The following is a 21555-nucleotide window of genomic DNA, read 5'->3' as shown; positions in this document are numbered from 1 at the left end:
AATGTGTCATAGCAAAAATCATTTTGGGCTTCACACACCAGCCTGCCCTAATTCCCACTAAAACTTGCGCCAAAGCGTAGTAAAAGAAATGATGAAATTGCTGCTGCCCATTTAACTACAATTTTGTTAGCTTTGATCTGGAAACAATATCTGTTTAACTACACAAAGACATTTGGCCATTAGACATTTATTGTCACCCCAATTTTGGCTGAATATTAAATCAGTGGGTTTTTTTTTTTTTTTGGTACATCAGTGGCTCACACCCAATAGATGAGAATGTAACTCAAAAAATCAGAAAAAAAAATCAGAAAATACAAAAAAGATGGTATAGAATATGTCTCTTCCAAAAAACATCTATCAAGTAATGGACCGCATAAGAAGCCATCCAATCTGCAGCATTATTAGATTCTCTATCCACGGCAGAGTGCCTGGGATTCGGAATCAGTGGGCACGCAATATTTACATGGAAACATCAATTCCCATGCGGGTGAAATGCGGTCGCACGCAAGCATGTAGCTGTCCTGTAGATAACTCCAGCGGCCGTACATATGAAGTTCCCCTTTCCCACCTGCCCCTGGGGGCGAATCCATGCCCACTTGCTCCTCAGAGAAGTTCCCAGTGTTCTTCTCCTCTCCTTTTCCTCCACGTACATAGCCGCTGAGCTCCAGGATTCAAATTAAAAAGCCCATCCATTCCATGGAAGCCTCTCGCTGTCATCTCCATCTCCTCCCGTCATACACTCCCCTTCTCCACAGAACCATTTCCAAAGCCAAACTGCCACCCCTCCTAAACCCTAGGACTCGTCTCGTGGTTCCCTCGGCAATGCGCTCGCGGATATGCGATTCTAGGGTTTACAGTAGCCGGAGCTGGCTGTTACCCAAATCTTCGAGGAGACCACTGGTATTTCCTCCGACTCAAGCTTCTGACAGGCAGGCAGAGCTTGCCGATGGCTTCGACGGCCGGATTTTGGTTGGATCGGGGGTCACTGTTCTCTTCGCCGTCTTGAATCGGGTTCTATATAAACTGGCCCTCGTTCCCATGAAGAATTATCCCTTCTTTCTGGCCCAAGTCACCACCTTTGGGTAAGCTTCTTTGGTAATTAGAAGACTGTACCCGTCGCTGCTTCTGTGGGCCTCGTTGTGTGATTTGATTGAAGTTGAAAGGCACGATCTTGTTCGAGTAGTGCAGAATGTTTTCCCTTGTCCCACTGTTCGTTTCAGTTGGTTTTGCACAACAATATCTAGTGATTTTTCTAACACGACCTCGTTTATGGGTTTTTGAGTTGAGTTGATATCTTTTCTGATTTGAAATGTCTCCATACACTTCATATTGGTTGGTGATTTTTATGGAATTACTCTGCTAATGGGCTTTTGAGTACATATATGTCATGCTCTTGATATCTTTGGTATCAATCTGTCAATTTTCTGGCACCACTGTTGATGGATTTTGGGTGGACGTATGTTCTTATTACTGATATTGATTGGTGACCTGCTGTGTTTTATGTACTGGTTGTTGATCAGCTTGATGCAAATGGGCATGCTTATTTTGTTTGTCTGATGTTTACTGCATGCTTTTCTTTATTACCAGATGACGGATGAAATTTATGTGGCTAATGTTCTTCACTTGGAACTTTCCTTGTCTTTCTCCCAAAGATAATGATAGTAGTTTCAAGATTTAGCATTTAAAATGTCTTCTATAGCAGGTGATTGGCTGTTAGAGAAAAAGAGAGAATCATATGATATCACGGGGTAGAAAACTTCTACTCAAAATAAAATTATTGATTCATTGCATTAGGGTGAATTTATGTAACAAGAAACCTATTTGTGTATCTATGAGACCCATGTGAGCATGTGTTTAGTCCTACATCGGTTATTCGCCGGAAAGATTTTGGATACTTATACATGACTAAGAAATTTAAAAAATACCTTTTGGTTAGCTATTTTAGGTGAGGTCCTGTGTTGTTACAAATAGTATCAGAACAGATCCAGCCCATGGCTTATATGGACTAGGAGACATTGCAACATGGACTTATTGAGGCTGACCATGAGCCGATCGTGGTGTTTGTGATTAGATTTGAATGGATTTAGATCTCTATCATGATGTGGACTTCAAGTCTTAAACGGGGGCAGTATGTGAGGACCCATGCGAGCGTGTATTTAGTCTCACATCGATTATTCGCTGGAAGGATCTTGGGCACTTATACAGGACTAAGGAATCCAAAAAATACCTTTTGGCTAGCCATTTTGAGTGATGTCCTGGATTGTTATAGTTGTAGCCATCAAATTCAGGAGAATATGCAAAATTACAAAGTATAACGTTTTGCACGGTATACAATGGCATCCAGATGATGAATTTATGCATTATATTTGTCGATGTAATTTGTTGATTATATATTTTTAAATTTATTTTTGTCAAGAAATTAACATATTGCTTGTTGCAGCTTCTTATTATATATTGCGAATACGGGCAAATATGTTATGAATAATTGGGGGGTTTTCCATTTCTTTTTCACATGATATCTTTACTTCATTAAGCAGTTCTTCATCTATGAATTAGCAAGTTTATATTTGTATAATATGCCAGAATTAACATAGTTTATCACAGATATGTGGCGGTATATTTCTCTATTCTCTACATCAGATACCGTGCTGGGACTGTGACTAAGGAAATGCTGGCCATCCCAAAATCTCGTTTTATAGCAATTGGTTTCCTGGAAGCCCTTGGCGTTGCTTCAGGGATGTCTGCTGGAGGTAACTGTAGATTTTATCCTTTTTCCTTTTAAAATGTTTTAATTTTCTCTTTAGTTTTTCTTTTGATGCTGGATATAACCATTGATTTTTCAGTTTGCTTAATGTTAAAATTGATGCCTTTTGTATTCTTTTAGAGAATGTTAGCAGAAGGTTAACTCACGGTAGTGAATGTGTGCAAAAATAAAGTTAATCAAAGATAAGGTTCTTTAGTTTTTGAATGTATAATCTTCTTTTTGTAATCATTACTGCTATTTGTTTTTGATTGATCTCTTTGTACATGGACGTTAGCAAAAGAAGATGAAATTGCTCTATTATATTGTAGACTGTATTTACAAATAAGACCTTCTTTCATATTCCATGCAGCTATGCTTCCTGGACCTGCCATTCCTATATTGTCTCAGGTAATGCTGGTCTTGAGTGAGCTAATTATTTCAAAAATGATAGTTTCTTTTTCCTCAATTTTCATCTGCTTGGCATATTATTTCTTGAGCTATTTGTTTTATATTTATCTACATTAATAGACTTAGCTATCATCATATATCTGGACATGTTTACAGAAAAGTTTGCATCTCAGTTATCACTCTTGAGGATACCCTTAAAAGCATTTTGCTCTGTTCTTTTTTTGGCTCAAAATAGCCCCTTGTGTTTGTAAACCCTAGGCATGAGTCAAGGACAGAATCTCCATGAGCAGTGATTTCTTGTCTTACAGAAAGAGGCATAGTATCACTCATCATCTCTAATTATTCTGCAAGACTTTTTTTTGATAAAAACTGGGTGAACAGTTTATCAAAAATTGGGTTTTATTACATGTCATTAATGACACAAAAAATGTGTTGCCTTTGTATAATTGAACGTTTTGGCTTCTGCCAAAGGACTTTCCAGCGAGCAGTTACATCTTGCTGAAGTTAGTACTTTTGCTTAAAGTTACAAATTCTATTACTTGCTAAAATTCTGTAGGCAATCCAACTTAATACACCCCAATTATTATCTGGTAAGTAAAATCTACTTCCACCAGGAAAATCTTTTGTCCTGAGATGTCTCCTCAACCTACTGCATGAATTTCTACTTCAGGAGAATGAATTAAAACAATTTCTCCGATCTTGATAATGATGATCGGTTATCTTTTAGCACCGTCTTTTTTGGAACTCAAAAAAAATGAAGGAAAGAGAAAGAAAAAGAAAAAAAATAGAGACCTTATTGATGTTTAATTGATGGGATGGCATTGTTCCAAATAGCCTTTTCTTCTTTCCACCCAGTTATTTATAAAAAACTATAAATAAACTATAAATACATTCTACAGTAAACACCCTTTAATGCAGAATTTTTAATACAAGTTTCCAAATTTGTTTTACCTTTTAGGGCTGGTGTGGCATTTAATTTCTAATCGCAATAAAGGACAAATTAAATATCTTATGAATTAAGTTGATGAAAGTCTAAACACATACAAATAGAGAACTCCTTGATCTTCGGGTTGCTAGACTGCAATGTTAATAGATAGCATTCAAAATTAAAAGAAAGCACCCGTATGCAACGTTCACCAAATCGATACCGGAGGGTGTATCAGCCAGCGACTGGTTTGGCATGATCAAGGTATGTACCATGCCATTCGGGGCGTATTAAAATAGGGAGAGCCAGAGAGGAAGGGGGAGAGGAAAACGAGGTGAGGGAAAGAGAGGAATAGAGAGAGAGAGGAGGGAGAGGACAGACAAGCCGAGAGGTTTCGAACAACCCTCCACATTGTCGTCAAGGGGGGAAAGAGAAGGAGGGGAAGAGAGAGGGGTCGAGAGAGAGAGAGAGAGGCATAGTATCACTCATCATCTCTAATTATTCTGCAAGACTTTTTTTTGATAAAAAATGGGTGAACAATTTATCAAAAACTAGGTTTTATTACATGTCATTAATGACACAAAAAATGTGTTGCATTTATATAATTGAATGTTTTGGCTTCTGCCAAAGGACTTTCCAGCGAGCAGTTACATCCTGCTGAAGTTAGTACTTCTGCTTAAAGTTACAAATTCTATTACTTGCTAAAATTCTGTAGGCAATCCAACTTAATACACCCCAATTATTATCTGGTAAGTAAAATCTACTTCCACCAGGAAAATCTTTTGTCCTGAGATGTCTCCTCAACCTACTACATGAATTTCTACTTCAGGAGAATGAACTAAAACAATTTCTCCGATCTTGATAATGATGATCGGTTATCTTTTAGCACTGTCTTTTCTGGAACTCAAAAAAAAAGAAGGAAAGAGAAAGAGAAAGAAAAAAAATGGAGACCTTATTGATGTTTAATTGATGGGATGGCATTGTTCCAAATAGCCTTTTCTTCTTTCCACCCAGTTATTTTTAAAAAACTTTAAATAAACTATAAATACATTCTACAGTAAACACCCTTTAATGCAAAATTTTTAATACAAGTATCCAAATTTGTTTTACCTTTTAGGGCTGGTGTGGCATTTAATTTCTAATCGCAATAAAGGACAAATTAAATGTCTTATGAATTAAGTTGATGAAAGTCTAAACACATACAAATAGATAACTCCTTGATCTTCGGGTTGCTAGACTGCAATGTTAATGGATAGCATTCAAAATTAAAAGAAAGCACCCGTATACAATGTTCACCAAATCGATACCGGAGGGTGTATCAGCCAGCGATTGGTTTGGCATGATCAAGGTATGTACCATGCCATTCAGGGCGTATTAAAATAGGGAGAGCCAGAGAGGAAGGGGGAGAGGAAAACGAGGAGAGGGAAAGAGAGGAAAAGAGAGAGAGAGAGGAGCGAGAGGGAGACAGACAAGCTGAGAGGTTTCGAACAACCCTCCTCATTATCGTCAAGGGGGAGAGAGAGGGAGGGGAAGAGAGAGAGGTCGAGAGAGAGAGAGAGGGGGGCTTAGGGGGAGGGGGAGAGAGAGGGAGAGGGAGAAGAGGGAGACTTACTTGGTTGGTCAAGGATGATGATAGAGAACATTCTCAAAGCGGGCAGCAAATGGGGATGATGGGGGTATTAGGGTTTTGAAGGGTGAGGAGTGAATAAAGCGAGCAATGGACAGTTTCAACCCTTGAAGGAAGTAGTGAGCCAGCTAAGCCCTCAATCCTTTTATGCCCCAAATCAAACCCTCGAACCATACCAGTAATCGACTGGTCCAATTTGCACGGTTCGACAAACTATGCTTATATGGCTTTAAGTTTGAAGGATAAGAGACCAGTCTAGGAGGATTAGATTGAAGAAAAGCTTGACTATATGATGTTACTTGGAGGATAAATTTAAATAACTATCATGCAGTTAATTTGGAGGAAAAAAAAAGAAAAAGGAGTAATATTCATGACAAAGGATGAAGGATAATTCTTTATGCATATTACGCTAACGTCGATGGTAACAACTCATAAAAAGATAGTTTTGCAGACCCTAAACAAAAAGATAATCTAAATAAATAGATAACTTAAAGATCTTATGATTTAAGTTGAAGAAAATCTAAACAAATACAAATAGATAAAACTTATCATCTTCAGGTTGCTAGACTGCAATGTTAATGGCTTTAAGTTTGAAGGATAAAGGACCAGTCTAAGAGCATTAGATTGAAGAGAGGACTCCGGTTTATGATGTTACTTTAAGGATAAATTTAGATAAATATCACACAATTAATTTGGAAAAAAAAGAAAAATGAGTAACATTCATGACAGAGGATGAAGAATAATTCTGTATGCATATTATGCTAAGGTTGATGTAACAACTCACAGAAGATACTTTTGCAGATCTTGAAGTTATATACAGGAAAAGAGAAGACAAACTCACAGAATTCTTCCCGCTGTAACATAAGCTTTAAAATTGGATAAACAGTACTTTCTTTACCATAAATAAGCCTGAAATCAGTACCAACAACTTCAATATAGAAGTACACCATAAATGGGAGAAGCAGTTATATGGAACTCTCATATTTAGGTTGAGAAGATAAATACAAGAGAGACCAGCCCATAATTTCATTACGTGGGCAGTGACATCTTAGTATCACCTATTATTTAACTAATTATTGTAAATAATAGGTAGAGAATGAATAAAGCATTTATAGGACCCTCAGCTAAGCGAATAACTATAAATATGTTGAGCAAAGTTGGGTTAAATTTGACTTCTAGCTCAAGATTATATGATAGATCTTCAAGTGCTAACTGGTTGGATAAATCAGATTCTATGAATCTAAGATAGGTTTTGGTCAGGCTAGTTGTGATGTAGTTAGATATGATTTGTTCGATTTTGAACGGTCTTCTTTTGTTTGTGGGTGCTTTTTTTTTTTTTTTGGATTGTGTAGATTTGTTTTTGATGGATGAATTACATTTGGTCATATTTGCAACCCAGTTATGATTGATCTGAAATGGTTGGATCAAGTGACCATTGCTAACATTTTTATTTTAGTCATGGGTTACTCCTGTCCATGTGCCTATTTATCTGTTAAAGTGGGTTCTCAGTTTAAACTCTATTACAAGCACTGTATGGTTATCTTTCAAAAATCATTACCTCATAGTCCTATTGCAAAAGATATGGTGAGATAGACTTGACCCATCTCTATGAAGCTGGTTTTTGTAAACCCCCATAGGATCAACTAAAATTTGGGAACACTCTGTGACCAACGTGTGACCTAACATCAGTCCTCTATACATCAATATCAAATTCATGGGCATTATATTGATGCACGATAGAAGTTGCCTTCGAATGCAGAAGGCATAGCTGGTAAAGAAACCTGCCATATCAATTGTGTAGTCTAAGCTCAAATGAATCAACCAAGAAGCAATGTACTTCAAGGTTACTCTAGACTTAGAAATGTCTAGCGAATAAGGAGGAAGACAAGGAGTATCAGGGAAATGCGTGTGCTTTATTGTAGCCCCAAAAACCAGGTTATGATGCTACCCCTTTGAATTCATGGACCCAACCCATTGGTAAAACGTCACATGATAACTTGATCTCATGTTTGACCTGTCTAAAAGATTATCTTGAGATGAATTGAAAACAATTTAAACTTAATAGGATGAAACATCTGAACTACCTATAGATACTACACCTCAACAGAGCCCCATAACTCTTCCCTTGCAGCTGCACCTTACTTGCTGACTGAGACCCCGATAGAACTATGTTCCTCTTCTTCCACTTTCTTTTCCTGTGCTGTGGACAAACTTTTTCTCAGGCTTCTTTCATCTTCTTTTCAATTCATTTGCACAACAACCACCCTTGTTCCTGTTCTACATGTACTAGCTTGGTGTGTCCAGCTAAAACCTTGATAAGGTCGCCATTGGATTTCTTTACATATAGTTTCTGGTATTTGACAGCAGTTATGAAAGGCAACTATAGCATATTTAACGATGACAAATAATGCAAACCATATTGATATGATTTCTTGGACAATGCTATATAAAATCCATACTCTTACCGATTGTCGTGATGCTATCTATTTTTTACCAATTGTCATAATGTTATCCATTTTCTAGAGAAACAAATTGCTAAAGTTGAATGCATACAAGATAACACCTGATTCTAGTGCTAAGGAAGTATTTCCATGTTTTTCTGTTGATGAATGCCTCAACTAATATTTGCATTCCTCAATTGATGCTGGATGCCCAAATCTGAGGTTTGGATATTTACCATAAAATGTTGTAACGCTGCCATGAAAGCTATTATACTTACCGTTGGTTGCTTGCAGCAATTGGTGGCATGTATAGCATGCTGAAAGGTTAAAGGATATTATTTTTCCCTCCTCTTTTTCTCTTTACTGCAGATGTTTTTTCAAAAATCGTGGTATTTGTTCTCTAGCATCAGTATAAATGATGAGCTTTAAAAGTTTTGACTCTTGTTTTCCTTTGTTTTTCCATCTTTAAATGCCTTCTGTTTCGCAGTAAGTTCCTGATGTTGTCTTTGGACCCCTTCTTTTTTTCACTATTTCTTTATATACCTTTTTGTCGTTTTATGGCTTTCTACAGCATCTAGTTAATGTATGGGAATCTAAATAGGTTGCACGCTCTGATTAAGTAGGACAAGATGAAGTTCTTTTTCCTATAGATTTTTCCCAAAGAAAGAATGCCACCTTCATGGTTGAGTGTAGCTGTTACCTTTTTTACCTAATTCTCTTACTGTGTAGTTTACAGTCTTTCCAGTATAGTTACAACATGCTGTCTTCATAAATGAACAGGATTTTTTTATGGAGTTAGCAAGCAATTCTATGTATACTTATTCAAAGAGTGGAGCGCTTTATTTATTTATTTTTTGTTCTAATGTTTTGTTATATCTCCATCTTCTATTTTGCATGTTGCAGTCATTCTTGGTGTGGCAGCTTATCTTATCTGTCATAATTTTGGGAAGAAAATATTCATTCAACCAAATCTTTGGTTGCCTACTTGTAACTGTAGGAGTGGTTCTAGCAGTAGCAAGGTATGTTATTAGGGGAATTTGAGATCAAGCCTGATACTTATCATCTTTATTTCATTTGGTTATTCTTTATTTGCAAAGTTTAGTGCTCAATTCATTTTATTGATAAAAAACATTGTTGTAAAGACTATGATTGTATTGAATTTTTTTTCTTTTTTTTCGCTAATTGCTTGGGTGTTCACTTGAAGTTAATATTGGTCAGGCAATTTTCTTGATATGGTTTTTTTATGCAAATTATTGAGCTTTCATATAATGAGCTCATTATTCTCCCATAAGTTAGAGGGGAAGGTTTTAAGGCACTAGTTTATTCTCTTTCCTAGCAGGGTTATATACGTAAAGATAAGATTTTTTTTAATAGACCAAGGCTTTTTTCTAATTAAAATAAAAATAATCGAAGCCTTTATCTAGGTTCATCTCTTTGCTCTTCAAATATCTTTTAAAGCACAACTGTACCTGCTCTCATGTGAGTTGTGGACTAGAAAGTGCTATAGCTCTTCTTTTTTTTTTTCAATTACATAGATGGCTTAAACCCATCTATAGCTCTTTAAGATGTACTTTTCAATGCTCATGTTGCCTTGTCACCTTAATAAGCTAACTGAAGTGTGGACCCCAGCATACCCATAGTGCACCTAGGAACTAGTTTGAGGCTTAGGATTTGACCATGAACTCAACGCAGTCTAGCCTTTGTGTGCGCTCTATTGCATCATGGGCATGAGATTATATTGCATGCATTTTGCACAATTAGTTACTAAGTACTGACTTGACACAAATTGCATGGGCTAGCATGGGGCACTGGTGTCGTGTGCTTGTTGGAGTAAAGCTTTCCTTGCTAGACTTATGCATAGGTGAGACAAAGGATTTAGGTCCCTTTGAGATGGGATCCCATCGTTGGTACCGGATAGTTCCATAGGAAACCAAGACATGGACACCTACAAGACACTGGTCTTTTAATAGGCTGGGACATCTTGCTTATCTTAACTGAAATCTGCTGGTACCATCTAGTATCAAAGCCTTCTTGGCCAACACCAGGATTGATCCGACCAATTTGCTTAATTTTGAAATAAAAATGAGAACGAGAGAAGTGGGGGGGGGCACATTCTCTTTCTCTTTGGCTAAGTCAAAGAAGGGAAGTGCAGATAGAGACCACACTTGTGTGTGTGTGTGTGTGTGAGAGAGAGAGAGAGAGGGAGGGAGGATAAAGAAGGGGAAGAAGGGCAAATCTGCCCTGCCCTCACACCTATTTGGCCTTCTCGACACCAAAAACTCATAGAAAGCATATCAATATTCACTTTAATACTCATTTAGGAGAAGAAAGTTTAATGAATGCATAAATATATAGAGTAAAAAATATAAAGCAAAAGATTTGGCATCCCAATATGCTATTAGGATGCAGACAATCCTAAAAGTCGATGGTGGCTCCTGATACTATCCAGACCTAGGACAAAAGCAGTACGGAGCTCGTTATTAGTATTTTAAACCTTGGGTGAGATATTCTTTTTCTTCCTTTTTAAAGTTTATTCAAAGGGTAGGGAAAACCAAGTAATTTTTTAGAAAAAATATCAAGGATATCCTAGTGCGCGCCACTGCAAGGTCCAGGGAGGGTCAGATCTATGTAGCCTTACCCCCACATGCAAGAGACTATATCCATATTTCGAACATGTGACTCCGAGATCACCATGGAACAACCTTGCTGTTGCACCAAGGCATACTAGAAAAATATCAAAATTCAAAAATAAAGAGAAGAGAGGGGGAAGAAATATGAAAGCTAGAGAACACTCAAGTACTGTGGCAACTAATCTTTCTCCAGAGATATGTGACACTTGTTAGTCTCTTCTTGTTGCAGAGATTCAACCAGGCCGTTAAAAGCTTCACAGCCTTTCAAGCTAAAGCAGAAAGAGAGCTCAATTTACTGTGGAAATTTCTTCCATTCCATTTTTCCCTGTGTACTCCTGCAGATGGTAATCACCTACTGATCGAAGTTAATCTTATAATGCGATTCTCTTGTTTCAACAAACTCTCAATAGTGAAGTGAGAGATGAAGGTCTACCTTGAATGACTATAACTCGAAGATAGATGTTGGATACTTGTTGAGTAAAAGAACAGAAAATAAACAAACGATTGCCATTTCCTCACAATGTCCACAAAGTTCAATGTCCTGTGCTTAATCATTTCTGATGCAGGTTCTTTTGTTGTCAATATTATCTTAAAGTGCCAGCCATGTGAAGATTTTAGTCCTGTTTGAGGCACTTGATTTTGGAGAGTGTTGAATAAAGGGCAATCAGTCCACCATCATTCAGAAATTTATAACAATCTCTAACGTAAATGTTCAATTTTTATTCCTCTCCATGATAGCTTTATCCATGTCGCTGTTGGGCCTAATATTTGTTAGTAAACAAGAAAGACGAGTCCATCTTTCATTTTCTCTTTAGAGTTTGAAGATCTGTTCAATTTGATGTTTGAATTTCTAGTTCTTCTGTTAAACTATGAAGCTACAGTCACATCTCTCCTACTGGCTGAAGGAAAAGATTTGGAAAGAGGGAACAGGGAGGAATGCCAGCTGACATAGTGAGATAGTTGTCTTGGTTAGCTTTCGCATGTATTGGCTTACTTCATGCTTGACCGACCTTACTCTCTTCCTAGGTCTAGTAAGAAAGAAGCCCCATCCATGTTATTTTTTTCATTGCATAAACATTCCTTACATGAGAAGTCCAACATACTTAATGAACCTCTGTTATGTTCTCATCCTTCTGAATCTAAGAAAGAGCTTTTATCCAGAGATTTTTCTTACAATAATTGTTTTAAACTTTAAATCTCCTATCTCTTCTCAACTACCAGGTTGATCTATTGTGCTGGAGTATTGTATTTTTTTTTTGTGCTATTGACACTAGACCAATGTCGGACCGTACTGTTTCTCTGGCAGAACGAGTCGGTACGGGCCTATGCCGTGCCGGACCCGTACCGACACAGTAGAAGAGGCGGGGGAGAGGGAGAACAAGAGAGAAAAAGAGAGAGCGAGGGGGGAGGGTGGCGGCCTCCCTCACTCTCCCTATCCCACCCTTCCCCGCTTGCTCCCTCTTTTTCTCTCTTTCCTTCTTCGGTTCTGGCAATGGTTTTCGTTTTCGTTGCCGGAACCATACTGGTGGGCCACCGGTACGGCTCGGAATGGCCGGAACCATCCGGTTCGGGATGATTTCGCCGACCCTGCACCAGAATATAATTAAAATCTAGCTTTATCTTCAACATTTTGACACTTGATAGCTCATAAAATAGAGTGTTGTTCCACCTCTTGAATAGAGATCTACTAAATTATGTGAAATCTTCCAATGTACCAGATTGGCGCATGGTGCCCTCATTTCATTTTTGCTTTCTCAGCATGTTTGAGTGCTGGTCCTGCTGGATTGAGCCATTTGTTATGCTTATCTAAGCTGTAGACTGGCATGTGCTGAATTTAGAGTGTTGACTCTGATTATTGTCCATGCTTAGATATCAAAGTGATTCATTTAAGTTTGCCTGCTCCTAGAAAGCATCTGCTAGGAGTCAGTGTTGGTGTAGGAAAGCTAGTGAAGGTTAAAGCATGTTGTTTACCATTACTTATGCAAGACATTGCATTATATCATTTAATTCTTAAAGAAGTTTTTGAACTGTTACCTATTAGTCTAGTTGGTCCTTTTCCTTAAAGGCCTAATGTTAATGTGAACTTCAAGAACTCGATCATTGATGTTTGGTCTCAGCATATCTCCATAGTGCGGAAGGTGGATACAGCTTTTCAGAAGCACTTGCTTATTGGTTCCATACATGGAAAGAGTATTTTTCTTGGCTAGTATCATGGAGCTAATTAGCCCAAAGCCCCAAACAAAGTGCACTGTGGGTCTGAAGTTTTGGAAACAGCATAGCTAGTGTGTCTCAACCGTCTACTCTGCAAATGTATCTTAGAAAATCAAGAGGTCTAGACTTGTTCTTTCTTTGGATTTTATGTTCAGAAATATAGCCCACATTGTTATCCTATGCTGACATTTTGGTATGCAAAGAAGCTTTATTTTTCCCCCTTAAATGGAACTAATGAAGACATTCCGATAACCCCATTACATCTGCTTTTTCTTGCTTTTCATGATTTTTGTTTTATCTGAAAAAATAACAATGAGATGGACAAAGTTTGGGGGTGATTCCCTTAGTGGCAAAGTAATCCAAAAATAATTCCATATTTTTGTATCTTCTTTAAAGAAACGATAAATGCATGCATCTTGAGATTGGAGTCTTTTGAAACCATATTTGACACTTATTGCTAATTTCACATATCTTTTCTGAAGAATTTTTAACTTCATCTGTATAAGTATAGTATTGAATGCAGCTAAAGATAACGTAGCATGATCATGGGCCTTGATGAAATGATATTTATTTGAAACCTGGAAGGAAGGTTCATCGTAACAGGGCACATACCGCCTCGTACTAGGAAATACCATACCCATACCAAACGAATACTCGGTATAGGGGCATGCTGAGTGTCTATACGCGAAACAACCCATATCGACACTGTACAAACATAGTACCAGTACAGGTACTGAAACTGGTATCACAAACCTTGCTTGGAAGTGACTTTCTTGAAAGAATTAAGCTTTGATGTGAATAACTTATTCTAGTACATGAACCAGTGAATGTTTTGGCTCCTTCATCGATCAGCTCTGAACAAAATGTCATAGATTAAAATGAGGACATTATCATTGATATGATGAATTCATATTCACAAATTTGCCAGAGACACTCCAATTTTCATGGTTGATGAATGATTCTGCACAATGACCATAGGCATTTGCAATTGAGGATGTTCTTCTATGCTGCAGAAACTAAATTAGTTAATTATATCATAACTAAACTAATCTGGACAGATAATGTAACATGAAAAGGGAGGAAAAAAGCTAACAATGTCTAGTGATATCACAATTTACAATCTTAAAATCCTAAATTGGTTGGTACTAATTTACTAGTCAAAATTGTTTGACATACGGCCGGGCATGATATAGGAAAGTTCAAAGTTTGGGAGCAAGTCAAATCTCTTAAAAAAACTAAGCAACAATATAAACAAAAGGAAACTCATCAATTAGACCAAAAAAGAAGTGTCGGACGATCTTTATATAGTTTATCATATTGATCCTGGCTGTGCCCATGGACTCTGAAATTTGATTGCAATTATGTGTATAAGTTATCATACAGTTTATGTTATTATTGGACCTTTATTTAAGTATAAGGTCTGTTGCTGGCATCTTTTTTTCTTTCTTTTTTTTCTTTCATGATAAAGATTATAAAGACTTCAACTTCTTGTTGCTGATTGACTGCAGTGGGGCAAATGGGGGTCAATTTCTATGTGAAGTTGAATTTCGCTGGCCAGCGCTGATGGTGGCCTCATCTGCATTTCAATCTGCCGCATCCATTCTCAAGGTTTAAGCCTCTGCTAGTTATTAGGTTTACATTAGTATTTCATATTGAAAAAACTCTAAACCACATATAATGGCAGGAGTTTGTTTTCATTGACAGTGCAAAGCGCCTTCAGGTAATTTTTGCTTGTAATTTCTTCAATTAAATATGTCATTTATTGCATATAAGACCATAGGTGAAGTGATGAACTAGTGTGGAATGGAATGTCGTCGTATTTTTTTTTTTCATTTATAATTCTTTACAACCTTAAGCTAATCTTTATGCAGGGAAAGCCTCTTGACATATTCGTTGTCAATTCTTTTGGATCTGCGTTCCAGGTGAGTTTAAACCTGTATGGTTATTGTTCCCCCTTTTCTGTATTTATTTGTTTCTCAAAAACTGTAGCAAATGCAGCTGGTGTGCCTACCTGCATTTTAGTTATATCAAGTTTTGCCAAAATGCAAGGTTTGAATTTGCAGTGTTCATGTTTGTTTTCCTTCGAATATCTTATGAGCTCAATTTTAAGAGGAGGTTTAAGTTGAGGTTCCTGATCCTTTGCCTATGCAGGCTCTTTTTGTGTTTCTTCTTCTTCCTTTTCTTTCAAACATGAGAGGAATTCCTTTTCCTGAACTTCCCTCATACATAAAAAGTGGAGCTGCATGTTTTTTGAATTTAGGAGGCAATATGACAGGCAAGTTTTCTTAGTACAGAAATAACTCTGCAGTTAACCTTTGCTTATGTCTATTTCTTTAATATGTTCAAGATACAGTTGAGATATGCAGGAAATGAATAAATATTTATTAATATGTTTAAACATCAGTATCCCTGTATAGGTTGTTTAGAAAATAAACTTTCTATACCATTCCCCTCCTGATCCAAATCCTTTACTGTTTTTAATTGTATTGAATGTAAAACCTCAAACTTGCTAGTTAATATTATCCATACGCTAGTTATCAGATGGTTTGCACTGAAAGTTTATGAAGAACAAAGTAAAATGCAACCCAAAACAAACAGAAATATCAGGAAAAGAAATGTTGATGCAGAATGATTATGAAGTCAATCAGCCTTTTTTCCTTTTTGTTTGAACTTTTACCATCATGAAATCGACAGCAAAGATTCCGTGTATAAGTGCTCATGTGATGTGCATAATGATTTTAAAGAAACACTGGTGACATGACACTAGCGTTATAATATGGTTTTCATGCAATAAAGAATATGTTGAGCTACAAGACAGAAGTGTAATTTGAACTGATGCAAGCGAAACTCATTATCTCATTTATCACATTTTCATTTATAACTGCTAAATTTTTTGTTGCATTGCATGTCTTCTACAAATTTGACTGTATGACTAGTTTTGGTTCAAGAGAATAGAGGAAGAAAAATCAAACTCTTTGCTATTCATGTATGTAAAGAATTGATAGTGTTATGATCAAGGTTCACAATCTCGGTATCAGGTACTGTATCGCTATCTTGTTGGTTTGGTACAGTACGGAATGACTCTGTGCCGAAATAGCTTTATAACCATTTTTCTTAATTTTTATTTCGGTACGCCTTGGTATGGACCGGTATGCCTTGGTACGGACTGATATGCATCTTGGTACGGGGTGGTACGCCTCGATATGGTTAGTACGGGGCTTATACCGACTTGAAGGTGTTTCGTATCGGTTTTCTTCCAATATGGTACAATATGCCCTGCACCGCTCGGTATGGGGCGGTACGGCAGACCTTGGTTGTGATACTTTCCTTTCAAGATCCTTCATTGCATCAAGACTAGCCATTTGTAGAATCCCATAAAGATGGTTGACCACATGTTATGGGATGTTGATTGTTTAAAGTTTATTTTACAACACATCAGTTTATCTAGCAACTTAATTGAATATAATCTTATATTACCGATAATCATTATATTAAACTTAAGGATGATTAACAATCATAGGCAAAATTCAAGGTTTCTCATCTACACTAGGAATTATAGTCTCACCCATCATAAGCATTTGTATTAGAAAATTAGTATAAGGTAAGGTATGCTATATGGGCCGGTTCAGCACGTATCGGTACCGGGGCCAACCAGTACGGTTTAACGGTGGAAAACGGTTCTGCTGCGTACCAGTGCGAACCAGCACCAGTACCACCTGGTGCTGGCGCGGGGAAGAAGAAAGAAGAAGAACAGGAAAGACGAGGAAGAAAGAGGAAGAAAGAAGAGGAAGAAGAAGAGAAAGAGGAGAAGAAGAAGAGGAAGAAGAAGAGAAAGAGGAGACTTACTGGTACCGGGCCTCGTTAAGGCGATCCTTGTTGGCGCTTACTCGCGGGAGAAGAGCGGAGGAGAGAGGAGAAGAGTGGAAGAGAGAGAGGAGAAAAAACGAGAAGGCTCGGGAAGAAGGAAATCCCGTGCGAGAAACGCGTCCACCAGGGAAATGCGTTGCGCGGTTGCGGTTTTAAGCGGGAAAACGAGGGAAACGCGCGGAATGCGTTTCGCGTGCGGTGGGCGGCTCACCTGCGCGCCCGCGCGCTTTTGCGCGTGCTGTCCCCGAACCGGGTCGGTACGACCCAGTTCAGTTTGGTACATTACTGGTATAGGTGCCTACCGGTACGTCGGTATGGTCGGTATAGCGGACCTTAACTATAAGGCAAAAACAAAAGTCATCTTTAATAAAACAGATGCCATGTTTGATTAATCTAAGGTTATCATCTACATGTGTATCTGTTTTTCTTTTTAAGAACTTTATGAAAATCCATCACCAAATGAGGTAAATCTTTTAAAGTCTTACAAATTGGTCTTCATCTCGTAGAAATCTGTGATTAATGCAAGGAATGGTGAAAACTCATCATCATATCTGCTAATCGCATATTGTGCTTTTATTGCTAAATAACAAATATGCATAGCTGTTGGGTACTGCCAGAAAAATACATACTCAAGAGTCAAGACCTTTGCATAGTTGCTACATTTTCACTTGGAACCTCTAGTCTGATCAAGAATATTAAATTCTTTCTTTAGATGCTGTCGTATGTTTTAAACGTTAAAACAGTTATGAATCTCATGAACATAACTCAAGCTAGCAAACTGGTGGACATGGATGCTATTACTAATGTACATGACTGAAACTTGCATTCTACACCAACCCCCAAGCAACACAAATATGACACTACCACTGATATTTTCTTTAATAGGAGAACAGTTTTTAGATAGTCTGACTCTGACAAATTTCTTTTTTTTTTCTTTTCCTTTCTTTTACTGGTTGGTATATATAGTTTTGCAGAATTTGTTAGGGTGTGAGACCACAACATTATCGATAGATATAGGTCTAACCTCATGATCTGTCTTCAATCTATGAAAGAGAGCGCTATGGTATTGAACTTGTCAAAAAAGAGTGGCTAAAGGGCTATGAAGAGGAAGAGATGTGCAAGAGAAGGGAAGAAGAAAGGGGAAAGATGAGGTTGAAGAGATAAGGGAAGATGTTATGGTCACTCTTCTTAATATATTATTGCTTCTATTAACTACTGCCCAGATAATATAAATATATTTATTGTTAGATCACATAGAATGGGTCCAAAATCCACATGAAAAGAAAGCTCTATACAAAATTGAACCAAAGGTGCCGAAACACCATTACCACCTCTTAACTCCAGATCTCTCCTTCAATCATAACCTCTAAGTTCAGACCTTCAATCATGCTTTCAACTCCGTTCCCCTCCTGATGACAGGGGTGACATGCCCCAAATTTTGGAGTAAATGACCTTTGTATTAGCCTTCACAGGGGTGAAAACACTTGCATTGAAGTTGATTTCACTTAATATTCTACTTGCACCGCCACATATATTTAAAGATCATGTGCTCTCTTTCTTATAGGAAAACCTACTCTGTCAAAGATGTGGATGCAGTTAAAGTTAATATCTTTTGCTTGTCAGCAGATTTATATGAATCAGTCTGTTAACCCTGTTTTTCAGGTTGTGAAGGAGCTCCATTATTACCTCTACTTTTTATAACAATGAATATGGCTTTCAACATATCTTTGCTTGGTCTGGTGAAAATTTCATCTGCATTAGTTGCTTCTCTTGCAGCAACACTAGCAGGTTTTCTCTCTCTCTCTCTCTCTCTCTCTCTCTCTCTCTCACTCACTCACTCACACACACACACACACACACACACAGCACACATGGACACATGCATGCATGCGAACAGGCACACATACCCAAGTGCATGCATGGCCCATCTGCAAAGCCAATTTACCAAATCAAAAGACTTAAGATATGTGTTTGTGCATGCATGTGCTACCCAAAGGCACGAACTGCATCACCTGCGAAATAGTGAAATTTCTTGAATCAAACAAGTATTCTCATATGGCATTTGCTTGCTGCATGTGCAAATTTCAGATGTGTCGCTCTACAATTGGCTTATTAGGCATAATATGCTATCGTAAAATGAGTTATTTTTCTTGGACTAAAAGGTTGTTTTTCATGTTGTTTTAGTGCCCATTTCCATCTATATTCTCTCGCTGCCATTACCTTACATCCCTCAAGGCACAAGCTTGAACACATACTTCATCATTGGTGCTGCAATTGTGGTGCTGGGACTGATACTATACAATCTCCCTCAATCAGCAAATTGTTCCCATAAAATCGACTAACTTTATGCTCGAAGCAATGCTCTGAAGATCCCTGCTATTGAGTAGAATGGCATTCATGCTGCAACTAACTCTATTGACAGGCACGGTATTTATCTATTGGGAACTGTGCTTGTCCCTGCACCACATATTTTACTGCTCTGCATGAGTTGCGACCAGTCTGAGGTGCAGATGGACAGGTTAAAGCCTCATCATCAGGTGTATACATGGACTGAGGCCGGATCATATCATAGACTGTTGAACTTGCCAGCCAGGAATGGTTATGCATGCAAGTAACTCCGCAGTCTTCAGTAATATTGTTACAGCTCCAAACTGTCAATTGCTAATTTGTTGCAAATCGCAATGTAGCAAGGACTTATCATCATCCACGATCTCACAATGAAATTTATGTTGCAATATAATTAATTAATTATGAATGCTTATATTAGAAGTTGGAGCAGAACCAAGGCTTTCATAACACCAATATTCTGATATTGACTGTTGTAACACGTATAATGCCTGATATTTGTCGCTTAATGTATGTTTTTTAAGCTTTTTAGTATTAATAATCTGTTATAATGACAATTGTAACTGTGATATAAAGCAAAACAATGATGTTGTGCTTCAAATCCCTGTTTACATAAAAGAATATCATTCCTTCTTATATGGTAACTCTTTTAATCTCTGAAATAAAAAAAATGTGTTGCAAGGTGCCTGCCTCTCCCTAGAGTCCCAAGTACCAACATCCAATTATACCATACAAGACCAGAGCATCTATAACTGGGAGAGGTTTGGTGTTAAAAATTGTTACAACGGTTGTTGCACTGTTGTAACGGTCGTCATCATAAATCTTGAACAAAAGCGGGGCGGTTTCATGTGGCGTACGGAAAGCTAAAAGAACCCGACAGAATCTCCAGGTGGATGGGGTTCCCCCGCGCACCGCCGCCCGCCGACTTGGATGGCAAGCAACGCGTAAAAGCCGTGAAATGGTCTAAAGCAGGTGTGAACAGACGAGGGCAGAAAAGTTGGGACGTCCCTTTGTCTTCGTCTACTTTATCTTAATTGTTTATCCATGTTTCTGTCTGCATGCAATGGAGGAATGGATCAGCTCGCACTGTTATTCTCATTTGCTATGCTCTCTCTCTCTCTCTCTCTCTCTCTCTCTCTCTCTCTCTTCTGTTTTGTGTGTGTGGCTGTCCTCTATCACTTTTAATTCTCTGATCAGCTTCTCTGTCACTCTTTCTGATGGCCTTTTCTCCATCAATGTCAAGTCTGATCTCTCTCTCACACACTCTCTGGTAGCCTTCTCTCTATCACTTTCAAGACACTATCTCTCTCTCTCTCTCTCTCTCTCTCTCTCTCTCTCTCTCTCTCTCTCTCTCTCTCTCTTCAACTTTTCTGTTCAACCACCTTCACTCAAGGTATTGTTCATCAGAAATTATGGTCATTATTTAGACAATTAATTCTGAATGAATTGTTTAGAAATTAAATATTGGCAATTGTTAATGATATAAGTGTCATCATATGTGATTGTAATTCTTTAAAAGAAAGAACAATAATTATTATTATGTAAACTTTTAAATGATTATTATGGATAATGTTGTGAGGGGCTTGTGAAACTACTGCAAGGCCTGTCCTCCACTGCGGTGGTAGGGCCCTGGGCAGATCAAGTCATTGCTTACGGAATCCGGATGCTAGTGGAGAGTCAAAATGAAAAGCTAAGCTTATCTAGAATTGGACACCATCTTTCATTCAGGGCAAGAAGCAATACCATCCAATATAATTAGACTCGATCATATAAAATAAGATTCACCATGTTGGTACCGAATTTTTTATGATGCCATACTAACACAGTATTAGTACGGCATACTATAAAAATTCTTGACATACCAAGTATCGATATGTCATTCATACTGAATATCATCACCAAACTGATATGATACAATATTTCTGTAGCGTCCAATGCGGATTGCACGGTGTATCATGATGCAAAGTGTTTGGTTTAAAATAATAAAAAACTATCCATGATGTATCATTTGGAAGAATCTTTCTGCTTAATAGTAATTATAAAATTGAGAAGCTTTTAAGTTTCCATAGACTCGATCAATGGGCAGATGAGAGGATCCTGATTGTCCGCTAGTGGAAGACTCTAGAAGCGATGAAAGAGTAAAGTTAATGTCACCAAGTTGAATTCGACCCGGATCACCTAACCTCTCCAAGTCGATTACCTCTTGGGGCGTCCTTTGGGTCTTCGAGTGGGTGATTCTATTTTATTTGTTTAAAGTAACACCATTGCTTATTTTATTTGTTTAAGGTAAGCCTGCCATGACACCATTATCTTCGTTCGATGGTCAAAGTCGCGTCCGGTCGGTGCAGTGGCCTAGA

At 37.8% G+C, this 21555-nt stretch overlaps 1 protein-coding gene across 2 annotated transcripts; it reads left to right on the top strand.

Moving 5' to 3' along the window:
* The first annotated feature begins 255 nt into the window (after positions 1-255).
* Positions 256-19799, top strand: LOC120107789 (protein CLT2, chloroplastic-like). Of its 2 annotated transcripts, none has more exons than XM_039121245.1 (10): positions 256-1082; positions 2605-2750; positions 3114-3151; positions 9048-9163; positions 14494-14593; positions 14670-14705; positions 14857-14907; positions 15137-15260; positions 18524-18640; positions 19037-19799. In XM_039121245.1, the coding sequence occupies exons 1-10, from the start codon at positions 697-699 to the stop codon at positions 19192-19194; spliced, it is 1272 nt and encodes a 423-aa protein (XP_038977173.1). In that variant the 5' UTR covers positions 256-696; the 3' UTR covers positions 19195-19799. The 2 variants fall into 2 exon arrangements, with proteins under 2 accessions (XP_038977173.1, XP_038977172.1); XM_039121244.1 differs by having other exon boundaries at positions 259-1082; positions 18515-18640.
* The last annotated feature ends 1756 nt before the right edge of the window (positions 19800-21555 follow it).

Source organism: Phoenix dactylifera, unplaced genomic scaffold (assembly GCF_009389715.1).
Source record: "Phoenix dactylifera cultivar Barhee BC4 unplaced genomic scaffold, palm_55x_up_171113_PBpolish2nd_filt_p 001019F, whole genome shotgun sequence".
In the NCBI taxonomy this organism is placed as follows: domain Eukaryota; kingdom Viridiplantae; phylum Streptophyta; class Magnoliopsida; order Arecales; family Arecaceae; genus Phoenix; species Phoenix dactylifera.
This window is presented reverse-complemented; position numbering and strand designations above follow the sequence as displayed.